Source organism: Megascapheus bottae, chromosome 5 (assembly GCF_031878675.1).
Source record: "Megascapheus bottae isolate mThoBot1 chromosome 5, mThoBot2.hap1, whole genome shotgun sequence".
Taxonomy (NCBI): Eukaryota; Metazoa; Chordata; class Mammalia; order Rodentia; family Geomyidae; genus Megascapheus; species Megascapheus bottae.
In genome coordinates this window covers 42,912,454-42,927,309 of record NC_143513.1, presented here as the reverse complement: position 1 = coordinate 42,927,309, position 14,856 = coordinate 42,912,454, and the positions used below count along the sequence as shown (strand labels likewise).

At 38.1% G+C, this 14,856-nt stretch overlaps 2 protein-coding genes across 2 annotated transcripts; one reads left to right on the top strand and one right to left on the bottom strand.

The window, feature by feature from the left end:
• Positions 1–3,972: 3,972 nt before the first annotated feature.
• Dnajb9 (DnaJ heat shock protein family (Hsp40) member B9) lies at positions 3,973–8,636 on the bottom strand. Its single transcript, XM_090333035.1, has 3 exons — positions 8,430–8,636; positions 6,375–6,601; positions 3,973–5,484 (listed from the first exon to the last, which is right to left on the bottom strand). The coding sequence occupies exons 2-3, from the start codon at positions 6,589–6,591 to the stop codon at positions 5,036–5,038; spliced, it is 666 nt and encodes a 221-aa protein (XP_090189161.1). The 5' UTR covers positions 6,592–6,601; positions 8,430–8,636; the 3' UTR covers positions 3,973–5,035.
• Positions 8,563–14,334, top strand: Thap5 (THAP domain containing 5). Its single transcript, XM_090333034.1, is given in 4 exon segments — positions 8,563–8,883; positions 10,373–10,565; positions 11,085–11,894; positions 11,896–14,334. Coding segments are annotated over 4 exon segments (1,350 nt in total). The 5' UTR covers positions 8,563–8,617; the 3' UTR covers positions 11,977–14,334.
• Positions 14,335–14,856: the final 522 nt, after the last annotated feature.

Sequence of the window (14,856 nt, the reverse complement as noted above, 5' to 3'; positions counted from 1 at the left end):
TTAAAGTTTTGCATAAGCTTATCAAACATGGCATCAAATTGTACAGATAGTTGTGAAAAGTACTTTCCCTAATAGTTACATATGTGTTTAGGTGTCTGGTGCAAAGGAGATATGATTCTAAAAAGGTTTTTTTGTTTTTCGTCAGTCCTGGGGCTTAAACACTGTCCTTGGGCTTTCTCAAGTCTGGAGCTCTACCACTTGAGCCACAGTACGACTTTTGGCTTTTTCTATTATGTGGTACCAAGGAATCAAACCCCTGGTCTTTGTGCATGCTAGGTAAGCACTCTATCACTAGGCCAAATTCCTGGCCCATGATTCTAGAAGTTTTGAGGGCTTTTATTATTTTTTTTTATACAAGTGATATAGTGGTTACAATTACATGTAAGGTCATGAGGACATCTCCTTCTGGACAATGTCACCCCTTCCCTTGTTCTCTGGTGAAGGCTTTTTAACCAGCATACACTCACAGGTGAGCATGTGGTTGGCACACAGAAGCCCAACTACAAACAAAAAGGGCTTTACTCTGGGAAAGAAGTGCTGCCGTTTCTCATCTGTGTATGTGGGTGGGTAGACATACCTCACAACCCAGGACTTTCTCCAGGGATGATACCTTTCTTTCAAGTCCCTGACACGAAGAAAATGTGGTTTCTTTAAACTATTTACCTGGACATGCGAGGAGGAAAGAGCAAGGGTTTCTAAGGAAGTCCTTGCTTGAATTAACATAATTAAACTTCAACCTTTCCTTGCACATTTTCTCTTAAACTTTAAAATCGCCTCAGAACAGGTTGGCTGTGGTTTTTGTTTCCTCCTAATGTCTGTTGTTCCAGAAGCCAGTTTCTGGATTTTTTGTTGTTGTTGTTTTGGGGTTTTTTGTGTGTGTGTTTTTGTTTTTCCAGCACTGTTATGTATCTTTATTCTTTTAGCTCCTGTCATTTCACTGGGATAAAGAAAAAAATGGTGTAGGGAATAAAGAATGATGGAAGGGGCAACTCTGATCAAGAGTTAAACTGAAATTCCTTTGTATAACTGTTTGAAGATAATTTAGACAATGTTTAGCTAGTTTCAACTACCTAGAACTTAATCATTAACACATATAAAAGAGAGACCTACTCTAAAAGGATGAGATTAGTATCATCTATTCTGCCTGACAATGACCTTATTTTCCCCTAGTGTATATTTTAAAGGCTAAACAAAACTATTTCAAAAAAATTGCCTGTCAGGCACCAGTGGCTTTTGTCTGTAATCCTAGCCACGAAGTAGACTGAGTTCCAGGGGATCAAAGTTCAAAGCTACCCCAAGCAGAAAAGTCTGTGAGACTCCAAAGTAAGTATCAAAAAGCCAGACTGGAGGTGTGGTTCAAATGGTACTAGAGTATCATGCTGGGCTTTCGAGAAAGCCAGCAAACTGAGCTGAGGTCTTGAGTTCACATTCTAATTCCAAGATAACCATCTCAGCAATTTTTTTGACACTGGTTTCTTGTTGTATAGGAACAAGTTAACACTATGTAGCCCAGTCTATAAACTGAATTGTGGGATATAGGCACAAATCACCATTCCCAGATAATGAACAAATTATTTTAAGAGCGCACAAATTCTTAAATCTGACCTGACCTTGGTGATATGTATTCACACAGAATTAATCTTTTTTTTTTAAGTGTGTGACTTGGGAATATATATGAATCTACAAGGACATTTTCATTGTCTGTATTATGTGGTTTACACAGTCTTTTTGTTGGTGGTGGTGGTTGTGGGACTTGAACTCATGGTGTGGGAACTGACCCTGAGCTCTTCTGCTCAAGGTTGGTGTTGTACCACTTTGAGGCACAGCACCACTTCCAGAACTAAAGATGAACAGCATCCAAGTCAAGATATACTCAAGCCTTAGGCTAATAAGCAGAAAGTGAATTAGGATAAAAATGTTCAAAGTAATTCATTTGCATGCGTAAAAATAAGACAATAAATCCTGAGTAACTATTTTAATAAGGAGAAAGGGACAGGAGAGAATGGGCTACGATTGATGTGTGGAAATCGCAACAATAAAACTATAAACTAATGAATATTAACATTTTATCTAACCCTATTCCAGAAAAATATGAAGTCATATTAGCGGGAGACAGAATTTTTTCTTTTTTTAGTGCTGGTAATGAACCTTAGGGTCTGAGTGCTGACCCTAAGCTTACCTTAGGGTCTGAGTGCTGACCCTAAGCTTTTGTGCTCAAAGCTAGCACTAGGTTTTTTTTGATTAGTCTCTCCTACTGGCTTTGAACCACAATCCTCAAATCTCAGCCTCCAGAACAGCTAGGATTATAGTCATGAGTGAGCCTCTGACATCCTGCCAGATTAATCTATTGGTCAGTTTCCCATCTTTGTATATTTAATATACAAATATTTGTACAAATCATAAAATATATACAAATCATAAAATAATGTTACTGGAGAAAATTTTGACTAATTTCTAGTTGGTTGTACATCAAACTATACACACCATATCTCCACTTTTCTATTCCAATCCATTACCTTCACTTGACTATTAAGATGCTTAGGTATTGTAAAAATAGGAATATTTAGTTGTAGCGAGTTTATACGACTCACTTCACTTTCTCTTGATAAAGTTATGATAAACGACCAATATGGTTTTAAAAAAAATCCAAACAAGGAATAGGAGGCATGGCTCAAGTAGCTCAGGTGGCAGCCAATAAGCAATGAGTGTCAGATATCAAGGTTCAGTCCTGGTCTCAGACAAAAAAACTCTTACGGGGGGAAATAGGAAAGACAATTAGGCCTTGAGGGGAAAGGGGGCAATTGGCTAGGCGCAGTTGGCCAGGTGGCTTACACCTATAATCCTAGCTACTCAGGAGGCTGAGACCTGAAGATCGCAGTGCAAAGCCAGACTGGGCACAGAAGTCCTTGAGACTTACCACAAGTTAATCACTAGAAAACCAGAAGTGGTGCTGTGGCTCAAGGGGTAGGGTGGTAGCCTTGAGATGGAGCTCAGGTACAGTGTCAGGCCCAGAGTTCAAGCACCAAGACCAACAAAAAAAAGGGGAGGGGGCAATATGCTAAGAACAATACATGCACAATTGTTCATTTTTTAGCAATACTAAGGTGTGAACTCAGGGCATGCTTGCTAGGTTGAATGTTCTGAGCCACATTTCCAACTGCAAGTTAATTTAAAAATAAGGCATTTTTGCCTTGTCTTGCTTAGTATGCTACAAATGAACCTTGGCCCCAAATTCAAGGTATAGCCATTTTCTTAGTATCAAGCAAAAAGCAGTTGGCATAACTCCCAGGAAATAAAATATACCAATACAATAAACTCATTTTCTTTTAAATTCTCAAGTGCTGAGGATGCAGCTCAGCAGCAGAATACTTGTCTGTCATGTGGAAGGCCTTGGGTTCAACCCTGAACTGTAAAGGGGGTAATCTTCCCAGTGATTGCCAATTGCAATTTTTTTTTCTTTTTTTTGTCAGTCATGGGGCTTGAACTTAGGGTCTAGGTGCTGTCCCTGAACTCTTGTCAAGGATAGCGCTCTACCACTTTAAGCCAGTGTCACTTCCAGCTTTTAAGTAGTTAGTTGGAGATAAGAGTCTCACAGTGATGTTTCTGCTTGAGCTGGCTTTGAATCCCAACCCTCAGATCTCAGCCTCTTGCTAGGATATCCTCAACTAGGATAACAGGAAAGAGAGCCACCTGTGCCTAGGTTATCTTTTTCTTAGCTAGCCCTAAATAGTAAAGAACTGGTAAGAGAACACTAGCAGTTCTGCAAATTAGTTGGTCCAAAATGTATCAAAATTAGTTACAAAATCTCTATGCTACCAAGTTGTTAAGAATGAAGACAAGCCAAAAAAAAAAAAAGATCTACCAGTGTTTTCAGGACAAAGACTATGGGGATTATGATCTATGATCAACATATGCCCTCTATGCCTCTACAATTTCACAAGAAATGTTTAAAATAAATGACAACAGAGAATATTAGATTGTAAATATTTATATTTCTCTCACTCACACACAATGTTGTATGAGACATTACTAGTTTTAATATGCATCCATAGGATTAATACTCATATGGAGTATAATGTGGAAAAGTGCTGAACTAAAGAAATAAGTCTATCTAAAAACCAAAATACACACGTTTTAGGATCTTAAAATATTGCACATAATAAGGTTGCACAGAAATTACTGGCTGGTTTTACAAAAGAATGAGGTATTAGATGAAGATAAGTGCAATCTCTAGACCAAGGTAAGTGCAAAGAAGAAGAACTACGTATACACACAAACACAAACACATACACACACACAAAAAGATCACAAAAATTTAAGACCTACAGGGTTAAAAATAAAGAAATGGGGGGGGGGGCAAAGTGTAAGTAGCTATGATTTCAACCTTAAAAAAATCATTATTCAGGGCCTAAATACACTAACAATCTCTTGGCAATATTTCACAAATTTTCAACTTTTTCTCCTTAACTGACTATAAGCAATATACTTCCTTTACCTCAAATCTATTGCAGAAAAGGAATGATCTGGTTGAAAATATGAAACCATCCTTTCCTATAGCTTTCAGTGGTAATTAACCAAGATACTGATCTCCTTTGCGAGAAACAATCTCATATACATTTAGAAACTGAAATCACAGATGCTACAAAGCATGCAATTTTGTATTAGCAAATGTTTCACTGTAAAATATCTAAATTCACACAATTCATTTCTACAATAACTTTTAAAGCTGAATCTTTAAATGTGTATCAACCAAATTCAATCTTTAATTTTTCTTTTTGATAAAAAAAATGGCTACTTTTAGGAACGCAAAGGTAGATAAAGAAAAAGGAGTTGGCATAATTATCTTTTTTTATAAAAAAAAATCCTAACAAGGAAAATTAATATTACATTTTATCTATTGAATGTTGAATTTGTCAGAATAACTTAAATATGTAATAGCTGTATCAAATTGCTTAAAGTAAGTGAAATCATGCACTTGTCAAAGCAGTTCACAGGAAACAAGATGGTTTTAGTGAGAACAGAAAAAAAGAGCCCACTATTGTCCAGAACAGTCAGTGTATGTAGTAACCATATTTCCTCTTCTTTGAGTGACAGTTCTGCAGTGCTTGCTAGATCCATGAAATCGATTTTCAGTCTGTACTGTGTGCTGATTGGTGTTGTCAAAACCACTAAAAGAAAACATTTTTTCCATATCTTCAAACATGTCATCAAACAATCCACCTCCAAAAGAAAACTCCTGGAAATGATGCCTTTGTCTACTGGAACTATCCTGGCGTGTCTGGAAGTGATTTTCAAAATGCTTCTTAGACCGAGTATTTTGGTTTTGACCAAAAAAGTTAAAGTCTTTAAATAAGTCATCAAAATTGAAGTTAAATGACTGCTCAAAAGAACTTCCACCTCTTTGTCCTTTACCATTAGTAAAAGCACTGTGTCCAAGTGTATCATATTCTTTTCGCCTACTAGCATCTGACAGAGTTTCATATGCTAAAAGAGATAAAAACATTTTAGTAATCAAGGAAAAACATTCAAAATCACATATATTTAAACCTATCCAAGTACATGATTTCAACTCACATTGTAAGTTAAAATCACAACAGTATTCACCTAATTAAGTTAAAAATAGAACTTATGTAAGGCAAGGAAGGACTTTGTCTTATTCACTGCTAGCTTGTCAATAGTTACTTAGCACAGTCATATCTCTAGTATATGCCAAGTAATTATTTTTTTTGTATTTTTTATTGTATTTAATAAAAGGGTAACATATTTGCCAGATAGAAGGTGCATTAATTCACATACATTGATACCCTTCCACATGTCGCCAAGTAATTATTAAATAAATGTTACTATCATAAGCATGTGGACAAACAGAGCTCTTAATATTACTTGCTGAAAATTATATTTATATTATATTTATATTAAGTTAAACAATCAAATATGAAGTTAATAGGAATCAGATTTTTCATTTCCTTACTAATTGAAGTAACTTGATTTCTAACTCGCTAGTTAGTGATATCCTCTGATCATCAATTATCCAATGTTCACAAAGTGAAATTTATTTTAGAACAGGTATTAATCCAAAGCATTTTAAAATTTAGAATAAGAATTTTGGGTGTTCAAATATCTTTTCCTCAGAAACAACAGTGAGTTTAAATAAAAGAATGAAACAATACATTTTTGTATACTAAAGAAATTATCTATAATTAATCTAGTCCTTCACTCAGTAACAAGACAATTGGTTAAAAAGAATGGCAGAATCTCACCATATTTAAATGCAAATTCCACTCTCTCTCCCATCTCCATACATTTTAAAAAACAAACAGATTTCTAGGCATCATATTTCTTATACACTTGAGACTTCAGGAAAAGTCACTTACCTTCTGCAATCTCTCTGAATTTTGCTTCAGCATCAGGGCTCTTATTTTTGTCAGGGTGATACTTCATGGCCAATTTGTGAAAGGCCTTCTTGATCTGGCGTTCTGATGCAGATTTTGGCACTCCTAAGACATCATAGTAGTTTTTTGAGGCCAGAATTAATTCTGTTATCATTAAAATACAAATTGCAAAGACGAAAACTGACTGGGGTGTAGCCATTTCTAATGTCCTACAAAAAAAAAGAAGAAAAATTATGTATAGAACTAATTTTAGGACATTTTTCTTTTAGAAGAACAAACTTTTGGGTACAAGAAATTTAATGCAGTATTCAAAAGGTCATGTATCTAATATTGTATATACAAATTCTATTGTTGTCAGTGTATTTATGAATTAACAATCTCTACTTTTGGTCTTTGATTCACCTGATGAAACTAAGAATCTGAATGCTTTACTGAGAAAATATCTACTGATTTAGACATAGTTGTCTTGGTGGCTAACTTTTTAATCTTTTTATTTATTCTTGACACAGGGTTCCCCTTCCCACCCCAACAGAAGCTAGCCTTGAATTTTTTTTCCTCCTTTCTCAGTTTCTGGAATGTTGGGCTTACAGGTCCACACCACTAAACTCAGCCTCAGAATAAAGGAAAACTGAGATACTCAAAACTACTATTGGTATTTTACACTTTTATTTCAAATAGACTTGCCTGTGACAAAACTACAGTATCTAGTAAAAAAAAAAATCAGTTATCAAAAAAAAATCTGTGTTCGGCAAGAGGAAAGGCAATGACAAGGAAGGAGTTTCTCAGTTCAATTCTATTTGCTCTTAAAGTTAATACGATTTAGGGGTTATACAACTCCTGTAATGACAGGATTCTGAAATGCTTAAAAAAGCATTATGGCTAAATCAGTTCTACTTAAAACCAATAGAATATAAGATTTTTCCTAAGGTTACCAGCAAACAAGTTACTTATTCTCAAAGGTTCTCAGTAGTTACACAACTTCTCTTACCCTGAAGATGCTTTAGTAAGTTTTGACATAGGACTTTGGATATAACCCTTATCTCCTGACTTGATATTCATAATACAGTGTGTCCCGGTTTGTTTTTTTTTAATACTGTAGCACAGGCGAACTTAGTAACCCATGATGACATAACAAGGCTGATGAAAAAAGACTATGGTTCATGGAAACTGCCTGCCTTCCTCTCCTGTGGCCTTTTCTGCGCATTACTAATTAGCCGGTGAATTACTTTTTTTTTTTTTTAATTTCCCAGAGTTACTACTCATAGTCACGAGTATAACCTCCTGTCAAAGGAGGATCAGGGATCAAGTACAACTTCCAGCTTGTACTTGGGACACCACACTGGCTGCAGGCTGCTCCCGACTCAAAGGGCGGGTCTAACCTGAGGGGCACCTTACCGGTTTCCTAAACGTTACTCCGCGGGATTCAAGCTGAACATGTGTTATCTGTAGTGAGCTACATTTTTCACTAAACAGACTTCTCATGTCAAAAGAAAAGAAAAAGAACGGGAAGGAAGAAAAAAAGATGCTCCTGGATGCCCCTTTCCCGGCGGCCGCGGTGGGCCTGACTCCCCTGCGCCAGGGGCCGGCGGCGCTGACCACCCAGGCCTCTCACGAAGGGGAGCAGGCCCGGGGTGTCCCGGACCCCGACCGGCAGCGCTCCCTAAGGCCCGAGGCCCGAAACCCAGCCCTCGAAGCTGACAGTTCAGAAAGCCAGCGACCAGGCCCGATGCACATCAAGCACTCCGGCGGTCCGGCCTCCTCCCGATACTCCCTGCGTCCGAACTTCGCGGCCCGAAGCCCCCGGAGAGGCCGCGGCCGAGTGCGCCCACAGCAACCGGCCACACCGCAGGGACGCTGTGAACCCCACTCGGCGGCCGGCCGGTCCGAACCACCCCGGCCTCGCTCCCCGCCCGCCCGCGGCTCCGCAGCCACCGCGCCGAGGCCCGGGAGAAGTACACACGCGGCTCCTTCGCTCAGGTGTGGAGCCCGACCACCCACCCCCAGCTTCCGCGGCCTCACGGTCACCGGCACACCGACCTCTCGCGCCCGGAGACGAGGATACCTCCGAGTCCCCTCTCAGCCCGCTCCTTACTGGCGGGTGTTCGCCGCTGGCGCCTCCGCCTCGGGAGAAGACCTACACGAAACGCTTCTCCATTGGCTGGCGCCTCCCCACCTGACTCTGGCGCCCTACGCGCACGTGGAAAACTGTTGTTGCCGCTCCGCCTATGCGTCACTTCCTGCCACGCCCCCGCAAAGGGCGGTTCCTACACGCCTTCGGAGGCGGAAGTGAACGGAAGGTTTCGGCGCCGGCGCAGTGGCGCGAGCTGCCTGGACTCGCGCCCCCGCCTAAGCGAGGTGGGCTGGTCTGCGCCCTTGGCCGCCTGGGGTCACCCCAGGCACTTGCTCAAGTGATGCCCCGCTATTGCGCTGCGAGGTGCTGTAAGAATCGCAGGGGACGGAACAATAAGGACCGGAAGTTGAGCTTTTACCCGTAAGTCAGCGTGTAGGCCGGCCGAGGCGTCAGCTTCACCTTTTTAAGGCCTGGTCCGGTGGTGGTCTTTGGGGCCGCGACCCTGCAGGAATCTCCGGCCTGGCCTCGTCGGTGAGGCCTCAGCTCCCGGGGCCGAGGTGGTCCCCGCGTCGGGCAGGCGCGAAGGCTTGAATTTAGTGTAGCCTTGGGCTTGCGGGTTTGAGCGTTGAATAGGAAACACAGTCCTGCAGTGCTCAGGTGTCCTGGGTCTTGGAGCCTTTAGTGCACCTCGCATACGTTTCCATTGAACTGCATGCAACCTGCCAAGTGAGGAGTTGCCAAAGCCGCGCAGGATTTAAAATTTAATTGCAAACGCCCCCCTCCCCCCGCCAGGAGACAACAGAAACCAAAAGTAGATTAGTAACCTTGAAAAGTTTGTGTCATTCCCAGAGTTTTTAACATGTTCCCTGCTCGGAGGTGTCCTTGGACTTTTTTAAGGCTAGAGCTCTACCACTTGAGCCTCAGCACCACTTCCAGCTTTTTTCTACGTATGTGGTACCCAGGAATGGAACCCAGGTCTTTGTACATGCTAGGCAAGCACTTTAACCACTAGGCCAAACTCCCGGCCCGATTGTAGACTCTTTTCTATAAAGCATAAAATAAATAAAACATAAATCCAATTGGGATGGGAAAGAATATATAATATGTATAGTTTGTTTGAAAAAAATCACTTTACTATGAAATTATCTAGTGTATGTTTTATATGGAATATCATTAGATTAAGTGTCAGTTACTTAATCTGAGTTTAGTCTTGATGGTTTCCTCTTGTTTTTAGGCAGTTTTACTGTGTAGCACAGGATGACTGTCCCAACTCTTAATCTTTCTGCCTGAACCTCCCTACTTGCCAGGATTACAAGGTAGTACCATACCTTTCTCAGTCTGACCTCTTTAATGCAGTGCACCAGAGTTCCTACTTTAGAACTTAAACTTTAGAATTCCTAGTCTGTTAGTTACAGAAGTTTAGAATCAGACTAAATTGAATATAGGTATAAGTGAAGGAGATGCTAATAAAAAGGAAAAGTATTAATAGTTTTCTTCAGCTAACCATGTTAATAGTTTTACTCAGATGATTTGTGCCAATTAGCATCTACTTATTTTAAAAATACTAATATAAATTGAGGCAAGATTATGAGGAATTTGATGCCACTCTGGGCTATCTATAAAACACAGTTGAATTGAAATTTATAGAGAATTTAAAACACAGTGTTCTTTTCTAGTTTTAGGCAAATTGCATTAGGAAAGTGAAACATACCCCTAGAAAACTGACTAGCTTTTTTTAAGTAATGTATTTTCCTTACAGGATCTCTGTATTATATTTTCCAGTCTATTTCAGACCACAGCTTTTGGCTGCATAAAGATGCTCTCATTTGATAGAAATGATGGCCTTGTTATGTAGGTATATTATAACACAAAGTTTTTGTCTTTTTTCCCCCCCTTCTTTTAATTTCAGGTTTCCTCTTCATGACAAAGAAAGACTTGCAAAGTGGTTAAAGAATATGAAACGAGATTCTTGGGTTCCCAGTAAATACCAATTCCTGTGTAGTGACCATTTTACTCCTGACTCTCTTGACATCAGATGGGGTATCCGATACTTAAAACAAACTGCAATTCCAACAATATTTTCTTTGCCTGAAGACAATCAGGTATTGGAATAGTGGAGTGGCGGGTAATTAACACTACGTTTTTGAAATTTTTTAAAAATATTTCCTTACTGGTCATTTAACTAAGCTGAAATTATTGTATCATGTCAACTGGAGGGTTTTTTTTGTTGTTGTTGTTGTTGTGGGACTTGAACTCAGGGCTAGGGCACTGCCTCTGAGTTTTTCTGCTCAGGGCTGGTCTGACATCACTTGAGCCCCAGCTCTACTTCTGGCTTTTTATGGTTAATTGGAGATAAGAGTCTCATGAACTTTCTTGCTTGGGCTATCTCTGAACCATGATCCTCAGATCTCAGCCTCCTGAGGAGTTAGGGTTACAGGCATGAGCCAGCAGTGCCTGGCTTCAACTGGAGTTTTTAAAAAAATACTTCAAGATATATTTAAGTTATTACCTACTTAGACTAGTGTAAGTTTTTCAGACCATTAGACTGCTCAAACTTAATACTAGTAAGAGAGTAGGTCCACAAGTATATCCTTTTTAGAATTTGAAATATTATTTTCTAGGGAAAAGAATCTTGTAAAAAAAAATCTCAGAAGAAAAAATTGGGAAATGAGAAAGAAATGTGTCTAAAAGCCAAGCCCGAAGAATCATTGGCATCAAATGAAGCAAAGAAAAGTACAGTTAAAATAGATATACTCCCTGAACACACAGAATTACTTGATTTTCCTGCCATACTGAAGCCACCAGCTCCTAAAATAGCAAGTATGCAAAATAACATATTAACTTTTAATCTAGTTAAACAAGATACTGGAAAAACAAATTCTGTTTTGGAAACATCCATTAACCAAGATTTAGGTGTAAGTGATTTTCACACATCTTATGAGAATCTAAATTCTACAACTATTACTTTGACAAGTTCAAATTCAGAAAGTATTCACCAGTCTTTGGGAACCCAAGAAGTACTTGAAATAACTACCAGTCATCTTGTTAATCCTAATTCCATTGAAGTTAAGTCAGTACAGGAAAACCAATTTTTAATCAGCACAGTTGAGGAATTAAGCATAAATAAAGACTCTGTTATTGCCATTTTTGTACCCACAGAAAATTTAAAACCGTCAGTTAATTCTTGTATCCTAGTCCAAAATGAAACCTTAGGAATGGAAGACACAGACATTAAAGACTCATTGTATAAAGATATAGACCATAGTGTAGACATTTTACAAGCTGAACACTCTTACTGCAGACAAGACATCAGTAAGGAACATCTTTGGCAAAAAGTCTCCAAGCTGCATTCAAAGGTAACTCTTCTTGAGCTACAAGAGCAACAGACTCTAGGAAAATTGAAGTCTCTGGAAGCTCTTATTAGCCAGCTAAAAACGGGAAAACTGGCTATCTGAAGAAAACATCAAGATTATAGAAAATGACTTCACTACATATGAAGTTACTATGATATAGAGTAAAAAAGTTTTAAGACTATTCAAGCTTTTTCTAGCTAAACCAAATTCTACATAAAGTAAGCTTTCTCGTACAGATAGTTTTAATCTTAGTGAAGCTATGAAAGTTGTTATGAACTGCATTCTGTTTCTGTAATGCTTACAGTAAGAGAAAAACTGGAGAGTTGTAGGGCAAACTTAATACTTGAAAGACCATAATAGGTCAGTCACAGTTCTACCACTAGCATGTGAATGAGCAAGCTACGGTTTAGATGCACCTTGAAGACTGGTAATGAAAACCATTATCACTATAATAGTCACTTAGCTTTGTATAGGGAGTTGTGGCTAGATATTAAGCTTCACTCCTTAATTTATACTTTGTAAAATAAGGTTACTTAGGAGACCACTAATAGTCTTTAGTCTGTTTCTGTACAGTTCCCTTCCTATTAAGATACCTTTATTAAAACATATTTTCTGTAAGAATTTATAGAAGATGGTTAGAATTTCATATAAACTATTGGAATATCCTCAATATATTTTATTACTTAACCATTTTCTAGTTACATATCTATAATATAAAGAAAAATACTATTATAATTTTATTGCAGGTAAACTGTTCTAAGGAGAGTATTTTTTTGAGAAAATATGTATTTCAGTACTTTATATAGAGATGACTGTTAGAGTATAGATATTTAAGTTTCTCAACATCCTGTATTTATGAAGTAATATTTGTACCAATTTTAAATATACATGTCTATTTTAGAAATCTTAGTTTGTGTATATTTCATAATGGAGGTATGCTTTTTAAAGTATGTGCGTGTCAGTTTTTAAATCCAAAATAGTAGTGTTATGCTTAATAATATTCATTCCCTCTTCTGCATATCTTACCAAAATTTCTAGGGAAGAAATTATAAGTAAATGATGATGACCATAGGAAGGAGGCATTGCCTTAGTGTTACAGATAAAAGAATATTTATATCCATGCTGAATTTAAGAAAAATAAGTGTAAAAGCAAACTTAGTATCTTCAATAGAAATTGGAAAAATACATATATATTCCTTAAAGTTTTTCAGTATAATGGAATTGCCTATGCTGTTGAGTCAAGTTCTTATCAGTCTCTTAAATACTTTTACACCTCTCTCTCTCTCTTAGGGGGTGCTCAATAAAAAGTTGATTCAGGATCACAAATAGTTGTTTTATAAGTGCATTTTTAATCATGCTTCACTTAGTTTTTTCTGAATAGCAAAATTAATTGATATTCAATTGTGTGCCAACCTAATAATAAATACAGAGGGGGGCATACTTAAAACTAAATATTCCACTTTGCATGAAATTTAAAATAAGTACTATTTGAAGTTACAGATTTTACAGAAATTATGTATCTAGATGTATTCTTTTAGACTTAATAAATTATAGGTATTTAAGATACTTGTTGAAAGGAGTGACATTGATCAAGATACCTTGTATTCAAAAAACTACTTTGTTAAATGTCAACTACTTAAAGATGATTAAAGATATATATGTATATATATAGACATATGTATAAGATACATTCTTGTCTTAGCTATAATCAATCAATTGAGGATATTGTCAGTCTAACGTATTAACCTCTAAGGTAATTTCAAAGTTTGGGGCCTAGTTTTTTTTCATATTTTTTATTGTAATTAATAGAAGGGTTACATTATATTCACCAGATAGAAGGTGCATTACTTCACATACATTGATACCCTTTCTCATGTCTTTGTTCCCATTTCCCTCCCCCCACCCTTACCCCGCATCTTGTTTTCCTCCCTTCCCTATCCAACTTCAAATAACCAAATACGCATATATACAATATATCAGATAACCAGGTGAAATACTGTAACAATATGAGATAACCAAGGGACAGCAAAAGAGATGAGAAATAACATAGTACATTAAGGACAACAAACACTCAATATATGGCTTTTGTTTCTATATCCTGGAGGTTTGGGCCTAGTTTTATTATTTACATTATTACAAGAGCTTATTAGCAAATTTTGTATTATGAGTCTCTGTCCTGGATTTTGCTGTTCAATTTTTAAACTATAGATCTAGGGCCAGGAATTTGGCCTAGTGGTAGAGTGCTTGCCTAGCATGCAAGACCCAGCTTCAATTCCTTGGTACCACATACATAGAAAAGTCAGAAGTGGTGATGCTGTGGCTCCAGTGGTAGAGCACTAGCCTTGAGGAAAGCATAAGGACAGTGCTCAGGCCCTGAGTTCAAGCCCTAGGACTGGCCAAAAAAAAAAAAAAAAAAACTACAGATCTAGCTATATCATCCCACTTTTCACTTAGTTTTCTACCTTGGGAGTCTCAAATATTCTCTAATGCCTACAAAATAAAGCTAAACTTACCATGATATCTGTGGTCTCTGTGATTTTTTTGATCCTCCTCTGTTATCTCCACCTATACTAGACTTGGTGTATTTCCCAAACATACCAGACAGATGTCTGTCCCTGTGTCTGCTTATTTTATTTCCTTTAGTCTATAAAAATTATATTTCGGGCCGGGAGCATAGCCTAGTGGTAGGGTGCTCGGCTAGCATGCATGAAGCCCTGGGTTTGATTGCTTGGTACCACATACTCAGAAAAGGCCAGGAGTGATGCTATGACTCAAGTGGCAGAGCACTAACCTTGAGAAAGCTCAGGACTGGCAAAAAAAAAAAAAAAGTTATATTTCAACTTCAATGATTTTTTTTTTTTTTTGGCTAGCCCTGGGCTTGAGCTTAGGGCCTGAGTACTCTCCTTGGACTACCACTTAAGCCTCAGCACCACTTCCAGATTTTTTTCTATGTATGTGGTACTGAGGAATCAAACCTAGGTCTTCGTGCATGCTAGGCAAGCACTCTACCACTAGTCCAAACTCCGGGCCCCTTCAGTGA